Raw genomic sequence first — 14465 nt, 5'->3', positions numbered from 1 at the left:
ACATCAGGGTTAGGGCTGAAGGCATGTCTGCAGTCTGAAATAAGTAAGTGGGTAAAAATGTCGAAGGAGAACCATTTTACATCTCCTATTTGCAGTTTTTCTCTCAGTTGTCACTTAACATTTGCATCCTCATGGGTGATCTTGGGAACTGATTTATTTTCCTTTTTGTGTTTTTGGAAAGAAATACTTAGCATTTCTTTGATCAGTAAGAAGCTGAACAAACTGCTTGAAACAGTACAAAAGTGTGGTGCTTCTCTGTGACATAGTCTGTTTATAACCTGACAAAAGAAATAATGGTACAAATTGAGAGTTGCGGTAGTTAAGCAGAATGTAATGCAAATGTCTTGCAACATTTCATACCTCATTCCAATTGCTTCACAACGGAAACAAATCCAATCAACGAGGCAAAAAGTGCATTTAAAGGAATGCATCAACATGAAGTCAACACAGCGTCTTTGGCAGAGCCTCCAGCAACTGCTCTTTAAAGATATCCCATAGTTTCTCCTCACACCATTAACTTTGTTCTCAGTTGTGTCTTTGGTCCAAATGCCTTTTAGGACGCTTGTCTCCAACTCTGACCGCAATGGTCCTGACTCCTTTGTTTTCTCAAAATGACACTGTGATCATGACACAGCAAACAGTCAGTGGTCAACTGCAGAGCTGGATCAGAGAAACACTGAACTTTTAAGATACACTGACTCTCCTCAGAGAAGGTGTAACAGTGTTGAGTCTCCCCCTTTTTCTGAAACAGAAAATGCACTCCTGTTGTTTTGAGATTCACCCAATGAACTGTTGCTCAGCTGAAACAATCAAATCTGTGTAGCTCGTCTTTTTCAGCTGGGATTTTGTTTGTTTTGTGATAATGAAGCCAGAATAGACAAAATTCATTCACTCAAAGCTGCTTTTGCTGAGGTGTAGATTTTATCGAAGATAACCTTATTGTTGAAAAATTCTTTTTTGTACATTTTAAGGTGACATGTCGGTAGGGTTGGGTTAGTGTGAACATTTTCAAACCAGTTTGATATTATGCCAAAAGCTGGACAAGACTGGTTAGAAGAACTTTACCAGGCATCCGAGTTGACTCAGCAATAGCTCCTCAGTGGAACACCGTTCAAAAATAATGTCCGACTATCACGTAGCATCACGTAACACTGGAGCTCTCTGTCCACACGGACTCCATTAAATATGCACCTCTGTTACTGCATGTAAACAAACCACATAGCTATCAGCTGTACGCTCAAAATCAGACTGGAGATGTAAACACTTAAAACATGGGTCCCCAGCCTGTTTGCTATCTTCCTATGTTTGTAGCGTTACTTTTTAAATCAGAAAATACATTTTATACTGTGGTATATTTGCAGTAAATTGCATAAAATATAATCAACAGCAAGTAAAGTTAGCCTAGCTTGTTTTTAGATGTCATAAACCTCAGCAGAAACTGTCAGCTTCCCAGCAATCTCCCTCCAGCCAGCTGACACTGTTTAGGTTTTTGTAGTGAAAAAAGTAGGTTTCATATAAATAATTCCTCATTTAAACTTGAATGGATGAATCTGCCAGTCCTCTTTAACTGTTGCACTTTCAAAGCGAATAACGGATATAAACAGCAACACAGACGATAAGTTCAGCTCACACACCTGCAGCCAGCAAGGACCATTTTTTCGTTGGCTTCAATCCAAAATGTTGTCATATTGATGCCATTTTAGCCTTTCAAACAGAATAGATTTGCCATGTCTCCTCTCATACCCCAAAAAGTAAACAAAGACACAGCATGCGCTGCTTTCCCCCCTTCCCAACCTGCTGAAATTTGATCTCTTGGCAGTAAATTAATTTCTGCGGCTGACCTGTGTGACACCAGTGGCTACCTTAGTCTGTTTATAAACATAATATTATATTAGTCAAGCTGTCATCTTGCTTATTATTATGGCAATTTGACTTGGACTTAGCGCTGTGGGAGGCTACTTGTAAAAAAAGAAAAGAATGTGCCCTAATGACAAATTCCAGTTCAGCTGGTTTGCATAAATCATACCAGTTTAAGCTGGTAAACTGGACCGGACCAACATCTCGGGCATTTCTGTGGTGCTAACATGTTTACCCACACATGATGGCATACCTTTCAGCCTGTGTTTCTTCTGAATGTGTAGCTGGTGTTGTGCCGTCAGGACATGCCCTACCTAGGATAGATTAAGGAAACTACTGTTTGGCTTTTATCATCATGCTTAATAGGCCTCATGATATCACAAGGCTTCTAATCAGCAGGTTTTTATGTGGGACCTGCCTGTAATTGAGGTAGAATGTCAAGTGTGAAGAAACACCTCACTGCTCCCTTTTTAAAATGCACACTCAGGTCTGTGTAGCCAGCCAGGCTTTACCTGCTGGTTCAGTGTGGAGAGAAGTTCAAAATCCACAATACCAACAAATGTTCTGTGTTGGTCAGAGATGCATGTTTTTTTCAATGTGTCCTTGAGCCGGGACACTGAACCTTTAGCTGGTGAACTAAAGTCAGTCTGGTCAAAGACCATCAGCTATCTGCCTGAACTGAAAATGGCTGCCTGGTACCTAGTAGTAGCCCCTCTCCTCCACACAGTGTAGCCTCTAGTTTCATTTGCCCTTCTACTGGCCTCTCCTCAGTAAGATTTATGACTATCAGATTTTTTATTTTACTGCCTTAGCAAGGACGCAAGAGCCGTCTGTACCTGCTTCGACGACGAAAATCAATCTCCCCTCCCTCTCTCTCTCTCCCTCTCTGTGTCTCTCTTCCTCTTTCCCTCTGTAACCGTGCAGGCAGTCGGCGGGGATGGGAGATGATGGAGGGACAAAGGCCCTCGTGTAGCCGACTACTTTGTGGTGGCCGGTCTGACGGACCCGTCCAAGCCGTTGGACCAGGAGATCCACTTTGATGACGTCTGCCACAAGACGGCCAAGCCTAAGGCGCCCATCACCGATGTGGCTGTGGTGGTCCGCTCGATGGGTGAGGAGGTGCCGCCAGGGTTCACCTGTGTAGAGGAAACACCAACCGGCCATTCGGCTGATCTAAACAGTGGCGGACTCATGGCGCCCCAGATCTTCCTGTGCTACAGGCGAGGTCGAGACAAGCCGCCCCTCACTGATCTAGGGTGAGTACCAAAGAAATCTTGATGTTTGTTTCTCAGGTGTTCAACCATAAACCAGAATTCAAATTAAAATCAACAAATTAAAAGTTTGACGTGATGATAATAATAGTTGTGAAAATTTTAGGGATCATCGAAGCTCGAACAATTCATCCTTGGACATAAATGTATGTACCAAGCTTTAAGGAGTTCCATCCAAAAAATGCTGAGATAACCCACCAAAAAACACAAATGTCAACCTCTTGGTGGCGCTAGTGTAAAAATAAGGGGATCACCAAAGTCACTAAGCATCATCCTGATTATAAATGTACAAAATTTTTATGGCAGTTAGGGTTGCAGCTATATACTGTTTTTTAGGGCATACTGTGATATGAAAGTGGACATTTATCATATTGTATACATTTGCTTATCTACAATAGTGAAAAAATGCAACTGTACAGAGAATCTCACCTTTATTTTATTTTCAAAATGGATACTTTTACACATACTTCCATTAAAATACAGTTTCAAGTCTTAATTATAGTGATAAAGCATTTGTTTAACTAAAAGTAACCCTTCTGTTTACATTCATTTAAGGGTCATTCCGACTGAAAATAATAATTCTGTAATACCATGACATTACCTGGGATTATTATCGTACTTACTATACTGTTGCAACCCAAATGGCAATGCATGAAACTCTTTGTCATGAGATTTCATTCTGAACCAAAGTGGTAAACTGACATTGCCATCCATGGAGCCTTGCTGCCAGTATGGATAAAAAACATTTTTTGTTATACAACCAAAGTGAACAACAAAGTGAACAAATTTTTTTTTTTTTTTTTTTTTATATATATATGTTTTTTTTTTTAATAAAAAATCATCGTATAATACAATACAGGGTTGGAAATTAAGCTATTTGATTACGAAATATACCAGATACTCAATAATTGAACATTATTTCTTCATTTTTGCTTTGTTTTTTTTGGGCGGGTGAGTTCAGCAAATCTAGCAGCCACTTGCATATTTTATCAGCATTTGGCTGGTTGGTGGTGCTAATTTCCAACCCTGGTATAATGTCACTGGCTGGCATTCCTGCTCAGTAATAGCTCGCACAGGCTCAAATTACAGTTTTATAGCCACATCTTAAGGAAATAAATTATATCTGACCAACCCTCATTAGGTAAATGACACAGTGCTTTTAGGAAAATGAACCTTTTATTCCCAGTCTGTGTAGAATCCTGTTTATTCTACAGAAAGTGTGAGTTTTAGTGTAAATATAAACAAAAAAAAAAGACTTGTGTTTGCATAATAGCAGGCTGTTCAAGCAGGGAGACACAATCTTTTCTGTCTCTGCATTTTTGCAGTCAGATTGTACAACCAGTTCTGGACAGGCTGCTCTGTAGAAAAGTGTTGGCAGTGCATTGTGACCACAAAATGCATATTGACGAATCCATTTGTCGTAATAATTACAAATGCAGCTCTTTATCTCTTCAGTCACAGGGTAAGGCGGGAAAAAGACAGACTAGTTTTTATGCTTTGGATGAGATAAAGGAAACAAGTATTTAAATGCATTTGGTCATGCTTGATGTTGCAGTTCCTGCTCCTGCTTCATCTGCTGTAGAATAATTGATCCAATCAGTGGTCGATGGAAATACCGATTCATATTTTAATTTGCTAATTTTTTAGAAATTTGCTTTAAATTTATGATGTTTTTTTTAGACAACTAAAATAGATCATCGTAAAGAAGTGCAAAGTCAGAGCTTACACAATAAACACATGGCCATGCTATTTTATGCATTGCAGCATGTTGCTGTGTCCATTATTAGTCTCATTCCTAGTAATGACCAGCTGCTGCTTTCAGCAAACATTGTGGTTGCTGTTGTTTCTGTAACTGCTAGCTTCTGTCAGCTTTCTACCTCCCATGAGACTTTACCCTGCTGTTCTTTGCTATTGTGGGTGAGAAGTAGAGTTTGTGTTTAAAGAGTGGTCCATGTCCATGTTGGTTTTGAAAAGCTGAGAGCTCTGACTTTAGAAAGTGCAGAAATCCCTCCTGTGCAGCACTTTTCCTTAGCAGCCACTTTCTGTCTACCTTGCAGCCGTTCCCCATTGGGATTTTGCAACAAAAAGAGTATTGTGAAGCGCTGTTACAGGTGTCCTCCTCAGCAACATCTTTTGAACTGGGGGAATTCAGTACTGTCTGTTCAGTTCATTTTCACCTCTGGCTGGCAGGAGGCAGGTGGTGACAATGCTAAGGAGGCTCATACTGGCCTCTGACACTACAGAGTGCACTGCTTATCAGGCACTGACACAGAGACTCTGCTCGGACAGTATCAGCAGCTTTTGTGTGCTGATAGCCCAGAGGGGCTGCACTTCCCAGACATTGGTAGGACTAATGGGAAGCTGACGTACTCATTGCTTCATGTGATAGTGTGATAGTGAGTTGTTGCCTAGGTTGCAGATGGAATAATTGGTATTTTTTGTGACAAATTGTCATATTACAATATAGAAATTTGGCTTTTTATTCAAAACTGATTTCTAGAGAGGACAATGAGCTGCATTTGCACCTCCAGGTTTTACCCAGGAAATTGTTGAGCAAAGGTGGTAATCCACACAATCATTGACACATCCCATTTCATATTCATTTTCGTCAATAGCTGATTGCCTTAAAAATAGCCACACTCATTAACTAGAAGGGCACTCGGAGAGCGCACAGCTCAGCTAAGGTCAAATTTCGTATCTCACAATTTTGAAGGTGTAATATATGAAATTAAGGACATTCATTTAGCAGCAAACTGTTATTAGTGTCCCAGCTGACTAGCTAATTGCTGCTGCTCTGCACTGTGCACTACCTGGGCTGGCCATGCGTGGGGGAGCGGTGCTCCGATGGCGTTGCTTTACTGCTGTATGATGACAGCACTGTTGCTGTTGTTAGCACTGTTGGGCTGTTGCACCGCTGATAACATTAACCCGACCTGTGGCAGTGAGAGAGCCTTGTTGTGGAAGTATAACATTCAGCCTCAGTTTCATGAAAATTGTTTGTTTAGTTTTTCTGTAATCCTGCTGACAAACAAACGCACCAACACACAACTTGAGCCGAATGCACAGTCTCCCTCAGAGGTACATTTATGAATCTTCTGTGTGAAATAGCACCTCTGCTCTCTTCCCCTGAAGATTCATAGTTTATTTCACAACCCTTTTAATGTTTTATTATGTCATTTTCTATCAGAGGTGGGCCACTTCACTTGGAAAATACTGTTTAAAACCCTGACCTCCTCACACAACTCCAGCTGTTTGGAGAGGCTTTCAAGGTCTAATTTAACAAACACATTAGAACAGCTGCACCGTTCTGTTGGTGGGGACTGGTCTGGTGTAACAGCAGAGGAAGATGTGGACAGTGTTTGTCCTGACTGTGAGCAGAGCAGAATCACCACTGAGATGAGCACTGACAAAATAAAAAACAGACAAAAAACCAATAAAGTCCCAAGTTGACCACTTTAAATTCTGTTCTCTTTTCAGCTTTCAGATTGTGCCACAAAATGGCAGTTGAGTTCCACTTGAAGCAGTAATGGAGGATAAGTGCATGGTGGAAGTACAAAGAGGGATTTTTAAAATTACTGTTACTGTTATGTATGTCTGAGTACTTGTCCACTAAGTGCTTTGTGTGAGTGCCCTCTTGTGCCTTGTTAAAATGCTGTAGAGGGTTAATATGTTTTGACTGACAGGGCACTGCACATAAACCTACATGCATGAGGACTGTCAGATACAACTAATCCCAAATTTGATTTGATTTAGAGTCAAAATTAAATTTCATTTTAGGAATTCTTGATAGGTGATGAAACTTTTCTTTGTTGAATTTTAATCTCAAAAGGTCATCCTGGTTTAATACATTTTTAAAGAAGTTGTTATTTTTATTTAAAAATGCAAATGTACATTTATGTAAAAGTGTGTGCTACTTTAAATTAGAGTTACTATGAGTAATTGATAAAAAGATTAGTTGTCAACTAATAAATGAATTGATTTGATAATTGATTCATCAGTTTAAATCATTTATTAAGGAAAAATGTGTCTTAAATGTGAATATTTTCTGGTGTCATTACTCCTCTATGACAACAACCTGAATATCTTGGGGTTGTGGACAAAACAAGACATTTGGGGATGTTGTCTTGGGCTTTGGGAAACACTTGTCAATGTCAACAATGAAAATAATCTTTAGTTGCAGCCCTACTTTAAAGGATTGTCCAAAGATAAGAAGGGAATAGAGAGTAATGAGTGTACATTACAAATTAAATGTGCGTTGCTTCTGAATACAATGTCCATCCAGCCAATTTTATGTTTATCCGTTGCTTTCCACAGCAAAGCCCACAGACACTGTCAGTTTTAAATGCAGCTGGAGCTTCTCACTTGGCTACAATAGTTTCCTGTGTTTCTGTGAGCTGCCATGTTACTGTTGCGTGATATTGAATATGGCATTTGCATGCAACACAGCTGCCGAACATTCTTTTACCAGCTGCCATCATAATCACGAGTTACCAAAAAAACCTGAAATACCACCATACTGATGACTTACTGTAAGTGAAAAGGGACATCTGCAGTTTTAATTTCCATGTACGTTTTTCTTCAGCTTTTACTCGTGTGTCAAACACAGCTCACATGTTATTGTTTCAAGTGTAGCCTCCTGTGAGTGTGGCCAGAGTTATTGGGTTTCAAAGTCGCCTTGAGCTTGATATTAAGGAGACATCTGTGCACTCCACCTGCCAATTTATAAGCTAAAGCTCATAGATCCCTTATTGGTTTTTCATGGATTGCATCAATTCTGCTTAGCAGTTTATGAGGTGCAAAGCAGACATTAAGCTTAATCAACTTCATTCTGTCAGCTGCTGAAAACTGGGATGGACGCCCAGTGTTAGACTTAAACGGGGAGCTCCACCTAATTGTCCCAATGAGATCATGACCGCACATTGTGTTGATTAATCTACAAGGTAATGACACTAATAGGTACACACCAATGTGGAGTTTTGTTTGGCTGACTGCCTCATTGTGCCTCCGCCACAGCGTGCTGTATGAGTGGAAGGAGCGTCTGAAGCAAGGCTGCCACCTCATCCAGACCACACCCTCCGGTCGTCCAGCCAACATCAGCGGCAACTCCTCCCAGCGTATATACGTCACCTACCGTCGGGCGCCTGAGAGCCAGCCGCACTCCGCCCTGGCCGTCACCGACATCTGCATCATCATCCCGAGCAAGGGGGAGACGCCCCCGCACACCTTCTGCAAGGTGGAGAAGAATCTCAACAGCAGCATGGTGAGAGAGACACTGGTGGACAGAAAATGCTAAATAACTGTTGTGACGTTGCTTTTCGTAGTGTTATTTTTATGTCTTGTTTAATGAGGAGGCGTTACTGAAACCTTGTCCACACGGACACTGTTTTTTTGTAAACATACCTATTTTGGGTGTTTTGGCCTTTCGTCCATTAACGATGTCTTTTAGGTCACCAAAAACTATCTTTTGTAAAAGTTTGTTAAGGGTGAAGATTTTCATATATTCTGTGTCAGTGTTAATGTGCAGACAGGGCAAAGGGTTTAGGAGGTTTTCGCCTGCAACATCAGCGTGTGCCATCATCTCCTTTGTGAGGCATCATAAATGAGGCAGCATTTCGTGCGATGGAGTGCATGACCAAAATAGGGCTGGTTCTAACCTTGCTCACAGGAATTTTAACTTGTTTACACATAGATGTCAGATATTTTTTCACTATTTTGTTGAACAGATTTGTGAGAAAAAGTGCTAAGTAACAAAGTGCCAGAACACTGATCCAGATAGCCTTCTAGTAATTGCATTTTTGCAGGCTGCTAGTTACTTTGTGTGTGTTTGTGTGTGACAAACACAACTGTGCGTGCGTGCGTGTGTAAACGGGTATTTTGTCTTTGTTTTGAGTTTTGGTGCATTAACAGTAAGGTGTTGTCACTCCCTCAGAGTCAAAAAGCAAAGGGTTTCTCTCTAGAGCCACCATTTTACAAAAGCATTCAACAAGCATACAGGGGGACGTCTGATTTCTGCATCCAGGGCAACAGAATGACTGCATGAAATTCTCCGCTTTAACAATGACATCCTTGTTATGTGGTGGAAAATGAAGAAAATGGGTTACTGGGGTAAAAGGGTGCAGGCTGAGGGTAAGTGTAAGTGTGCACCCCAGAAATGTCAATTTTTTCATTACTGAAATGTGTTCATCATAACAAGTCATTTACACATTACTCGATGACATTTTGAATCCGGCAGACGTCATTGCTCATCTTGTCAGAGCCCTGTCTAAAATTCAAAATGTCAGGATCTTTTTTTAAGTCTTGAATCCTCGACTCCACTGTCGTGCCTCACTTCGCTTAAATCCTTCTCCACATGTTTTAATAAAGGAGAGACTTAAATTGGTGGTATGAGCCTCAGTCAGCGATATAAGACATTGAGCCTTATTGCAGTAACTCTGAGTAAGCCTGACAAACACTGGCAGATTCAACTGCCATCCTGTCTTCAGTAAAAGAATTTGAAATGATGGAGTGGCGTTGAAAAAATGTTATAGCTAAGCAGAGCCTCTCTATGTCTTTTGTTCTGAAACATTATAGTGTAGTGAAGGACAAAGAAAAAAGAAAAAGACTGCATCGCACCTGTTACTTCTTTTTCTAGTTGATTATGGTTTTTAAGTAGTTAGGAGAGAGATTTTAGCCCCTAGTTGAGTCATTTGACCTGGCTAGTACATCCAGTTATGGAAAATTGTCTTAAACCATCCCGCATTGCCTCAGGAAGTTTTTTAATGCTGTGTGTGTTTCTCGTGTTCCAGTCTGGTTTCTTTTTGAGGAGGGGGAAGTCCTTCGAGTTTTACAGCCTCTGCTCTCGTGTTTGGGTTAATCCTCACCCAGTGTTATTGCTGCAGAAAAATATCTCTTTCTATCCACTGCCCTGCCATGTTCTCTCTCACGCACTAATTAGGATCCTGTAAAAAGTCCTTGCTGTGTCAACTTGGTCTGTATTTGGCATTTCATAGACCAGGAGACCCCCCTTGAGAAACCATGTGAGCATGTGTCTCGGTGTGTGTAGTTTGTGTCTTAAAGCCTCCACACGCTGAGAGTAAGTGTGCCAGGAAGTGTTTAGAGTCAGTATATAAATCTACAGAGACTTGCGCATGCAGGAGAAGTCGAGGCTCCCACAATAAAAATGGGAATTAGCTACACACATTTTTCAATCTGACTACTGTAGGCTCTGTGAAGATCATTTTAATATTCCAGCACAGCTCTGGCTGCATACTTCATGTCCAGCCCCAGGTTATTAAAGATTTATTGGAAATTTTAGTTTCCATAGATCATTTCCCCTGTGAGTGACTAATCCACACAAATATGTTTATCAGATGTTTTATCACTTCTGTCAACATGCTAATGTTTTAGTTACTAGATGCAAATTACTGTAATTGGACTTTTGTTTGGGATGTATCAGTCTCAACTGTTGGAGGGATAGTATGAGTATTTTCCAGCTAATTGATTATTACTGATTGGGTTCCAGAGACATTTTAATTAGGACAAATTATAAATGGGATTAGACTGCACCTATGTGGTGCTGCCTTAAAGGAGCATGCGTCATACATGCAAAAACACTTTAGTGGCCCTTTAAAAACTTCCAGCTGTAATTTATCTTTGAAAGGAAGTTCCTGGCACAGCTCCAAATTTCATGTTATTTGGGGTTTTGCATTTTGTTCCTGACTGGCCCTAATTTGGCGTGTATTTTTCTTGATAAACAACATGCTTACTTCTTCCATTGTGCTCTTGTTTTCAGTGGGGCTCCTCTGTCTACCTGTGTTATAAGAAGTCTGTCGCCAAAACCAACACAATAGCCTACAAAGCAGGTAAGACCCCCTAATCCTATAACTACTAGAGCGCGCAGATCCAAATACTGATGTGTGCCTCCTGTTCCTGGTAATATGAGATATCAGATAACCGTGTTGAGCGTAAATACTTTCTCTTCTCTCCCAGTTCTTCCACTAATCACTGGTTTCCTGTGTGAGAAAAACAAATATTTAGAGAATGAGGTTATTGTTAGATGTGTTTGGAATGTCCCTTGTTCAAATAAGAAATTGGACAAGAAGAACTTAAAATGACTTTGAAGTCATAAATATTGATTTGTTGAATTTACCTCCTGTTTCTCCATTTGTTGCAGCTGTGTGTTGTTGTAGAAATGTCTCTAGAGAAGAGGGTCTGCTGCAAAGCACACCGGCTGCATGAGGACATTCTGCTACAGCTGGGCTTGCAAGTTCAGGCTTGTTGAAGCGTGTTGATGCCTCAGAATTGTAGTGATGAGATAAGCCTCTGCACGCCAATATTCTTACCCTTCAAAAGGGTTAAATGGTTGTTATATATTTAATGGTAATTTGAGGCTTATTTCACATCAATTCATCAGTCTATTTGGTGCCAAAATCAGCTGACAGAAGATTGTCTCTGATAACACTGTTGGCTCATTGTGGTTGTGTTTGGCTCTGCCTCAGATTGGCTGGCTGATGTTTTGCTGTACATATCTAGAAATATGCAGCAGACTGTGAATGGAGCGATCCTATCTGGTTCTCACTAGCGCTTTGGATGAGTCAGCTCACAGAAATCAAGTTTAACATTTCAGGCCCCCAATATTCCCACATGCATCAAGCTTTGTGTTCTGGAAACGTTTTGCAACATCTGACTTTATTTATGGACTAATGTGATAGTTTGATCAAAACTAAACTAGCTAAGTTTGTTTTATTGGTAGATGCATGATTTTGATTTTGGAAGGACATATTGTCAATGTGCAATTTAGCTGTAGAGCTGTGCGCATATGAGGCATTCCCTGGGGTGTTTAATACAATAGTCTGTATTTTAGAGAGAAGAACTGGCAGAACTTTCATGAAATTATACTATTATAATTCTTGAAGTTGTATAATCAGTGCATTTTTATGTAAACATATTGTAACATCAAATGACTACAGTACGTCAGTCCTTTGCACATTACAGTCTTTAAGAATTTCAACAAATCTGCAGCGCAGTCAAGTTTTTAACCTTTTTTAGTTCATTGTTTTGCTTTTACAGCAAAGTTTTCTCTTATCAGCTCCATTTCTAGCAGCATCAGGCAGCTGAATTCAGCTGATAAACTCTTTAACCACCTGTCTGACAACCATACCGCAGACAGATTAACTTAGCAACTAGCTGCTGAGGGAAGTGGTAAAGCTTAAGAACCAGATATTTTTGTCAGGATTTGGTGGAGATCAAATTAGAGTTAAAAGGAGAGTGAATATTGGATGTTGGTGTTGTGGGCTATAGTCATTTTAATTATTCAGAGAGAGTGGAAAATTTATCTGGTATATTGTGGTATGAGACTAGATATTGTCTTAGACTTTGGATAATGTAATCTCATAAGTTTGATCTTTTTCTGGTTTTGAAGGCTGCATTACTGTAAAGTGATGTCATTTTCTTAACAGACTTACTGATGATTATTTATCAAAAATCTCTTTGTGTAAATATTTTGTGAAAGCACCAATAGTCGACTGTATAATGTTGTCACATTATTGATGTTGAGATTTATGGTGAAACACTTTGTGATATTTGTTTTTCTCCATATCGCCCACTTCAGCGCCTTTGACGAATAGCAATTTGTCTTGACAGAGCTGATCTTTGAAGGCCAGAGAGTCCAAACTAGTTAAATCCTATTAGTTGTTTTTTGGTGACTCCAAACAAACCCTTAAAAACAGCAGAGTCACACAATAACAAACAAACTTACTGATCAAAGTAGCAGAAGACCGACAGCCTCCCTGTTCTGTAAGGTAAAATTATTAATTCTTTTGAATAGATAGCTAACAGCCTCAGTTCCCCATCAGAAATGGCTGTCTGAAGACACAATAAAATTTTGAAAATATTCTAAAAATAGTGTACATTTAAACTGACACTGATTTCATTTAAAGTGAGACATATTTTAGGTGGCTAAAATAAGTATCTCCTGACCCCTGTCCACAGAAGCACATTGCTTAGCTTCTGTTGTGGCTCCGTTTCTCCAAACTGGAAGTGAGCCGATTGCCATCCAGTGTAGTTAATCCCTTGACTGTGGATAAGTACCTCATGCAACCCCACTTTGAAAATCTGCACTTTATCTTTAAGAAGAGAACTTTCTCTTTAAGAAAGTGCACAAACTGAAAATCACTATACCATTGTTTCTAATTTGTGTCCACCGACACTGACTAATGACCCAAAGGCCTGATTACCAGGCCCTAATTGCTTGTTAGAAAGCCAGGCCTTTCCAGTGAAACAGAGGCATAATAAAGTGGTACATAATCATAATGATTATAATAAACTGAACTTGTTTTTTTTTTCTTTTTAAACTTTATGGAAAGGCGATTGTGCATCTTGATCTGCTGTTAATTGGTTATCACAGAGGGAAGGCTGCACTTTGCAGCTCTATAAATGGAGTTCTCAGTTTGTTTGTGGTCTTTTTTTGTTTCTTCCTGTTCCAGGTTTGTTCAGCAGATATCCAGAGGAGGACTATGAGTCATTCCCTCTGCCAGAGTCTGTCCCTCTCTTCTGCCTTCCCATGGGGGCCACAATTGAGTGCTGGCCAGCGAACACCAAATACTCCCTTCCTGTTTTTTCCACCTTTGTCCTCACCGGAGCCTCCGGAGAGAAGGTAAAATGGATGAATGGACAGGTCCACATTTCTGCTCTAATTTCTTTTACTTTTTTTCATCCAGAAGATTGACAAACAGGTATGATTAGGAGCCAGTGACTGTTAAACCTCAAAAAACAGACTCTAACTGCCATCTACACAGCTGACATGACCATACACTAACACACTTCAATGGGCCATGAGAAAACCACAATGCTCTGCATGCCAGAGAGGAAAGTGGGTCAGGCACGCATGTTGCCTTTGTCAGGTCAAAAACGTTGTACCCCCACATCTAGTGTTTCTTTTTTTAGGACAGGCATGTTAGCTGAAAAAAATTACAAAATGCAAAGATCCAGCTGAACAATGTTGTAACTGTTTCACCACTTTATAATTTATTTACAACTTTTTTTCACATATGCTCACATATACAATATGTAGTTATGGACAAACATCAGTTTACATGCAGACTAATGTCCCCACAAATATTATACTCTAGTTTTCTAGGCCTGAAAAAACCTTTAAGTACAGTTTTGTTACACTAGCTGGCTCACTTTGCAGTTGTGTCTCTAGCCTGATTCACATAGTCGTTATTTACCAGAGCTAGAAAATATGATCTTAACAATTTAATGATTGTCTAAACAATCAAGTGGAAATAGAAGTCTTCACCACTAATGAGAAGCATATGTTGTTTATCTAAAATGGATGAACCAAATCCTACAGAGACG

General features: G+C 40.0%; 1 protein-coding gene across 1 annotated transcript in view; it reads left to right on the top strand.

Annotated features, from left to right (window-relative positions):
- Window positions 1-2816: 2816 nt before the first annotated feature.
- Window positions 2817-14465, top strand: part of LOC121943806 (C-myc promoter-binding protein-like) — a 58030-nt gene continuing 46381 nt past the window's right edge. Inside the window, exons 1-4 of the mRNA XM_042487429.1 lie at window positions 2817-3113; window positions 8142-8388; window positions 10900-10969; window positions 13592-13761. Coding sequence (XP_042343363.1) covers window positions 2965-3113; window positions 8142-8388; window positions 10900-10969; window positions 13592-13761 — 636 coding nt within the window. The 5' untranslated portion in view covers window positions 2817-2964. The remainder of the gene's footprint in view (window positions 3114-8141; window positions 8389-10899; window positions 10970-13591; window positions 13762-14465) is intronic.

This window comes from Plectropomus leopardus, chromosome 1 (assembly GCF_008729295.1).
Source record: "Plectropomus leopardus isolate mb chromosome 1, YSFRI_Pleo_2.0, whole genome shotgun sequence".
Lineage (NCBI taxonomy): Eukaryota > Metazoa > Chordata > Actinopteri > Perciformes > Serranidae > Plectropomus > Plectropomus leopardus.
Note: the sequence above shows the minus strand (reverse complement) of the source record. Positions and strands in the feature narration are given on the sequence as shown.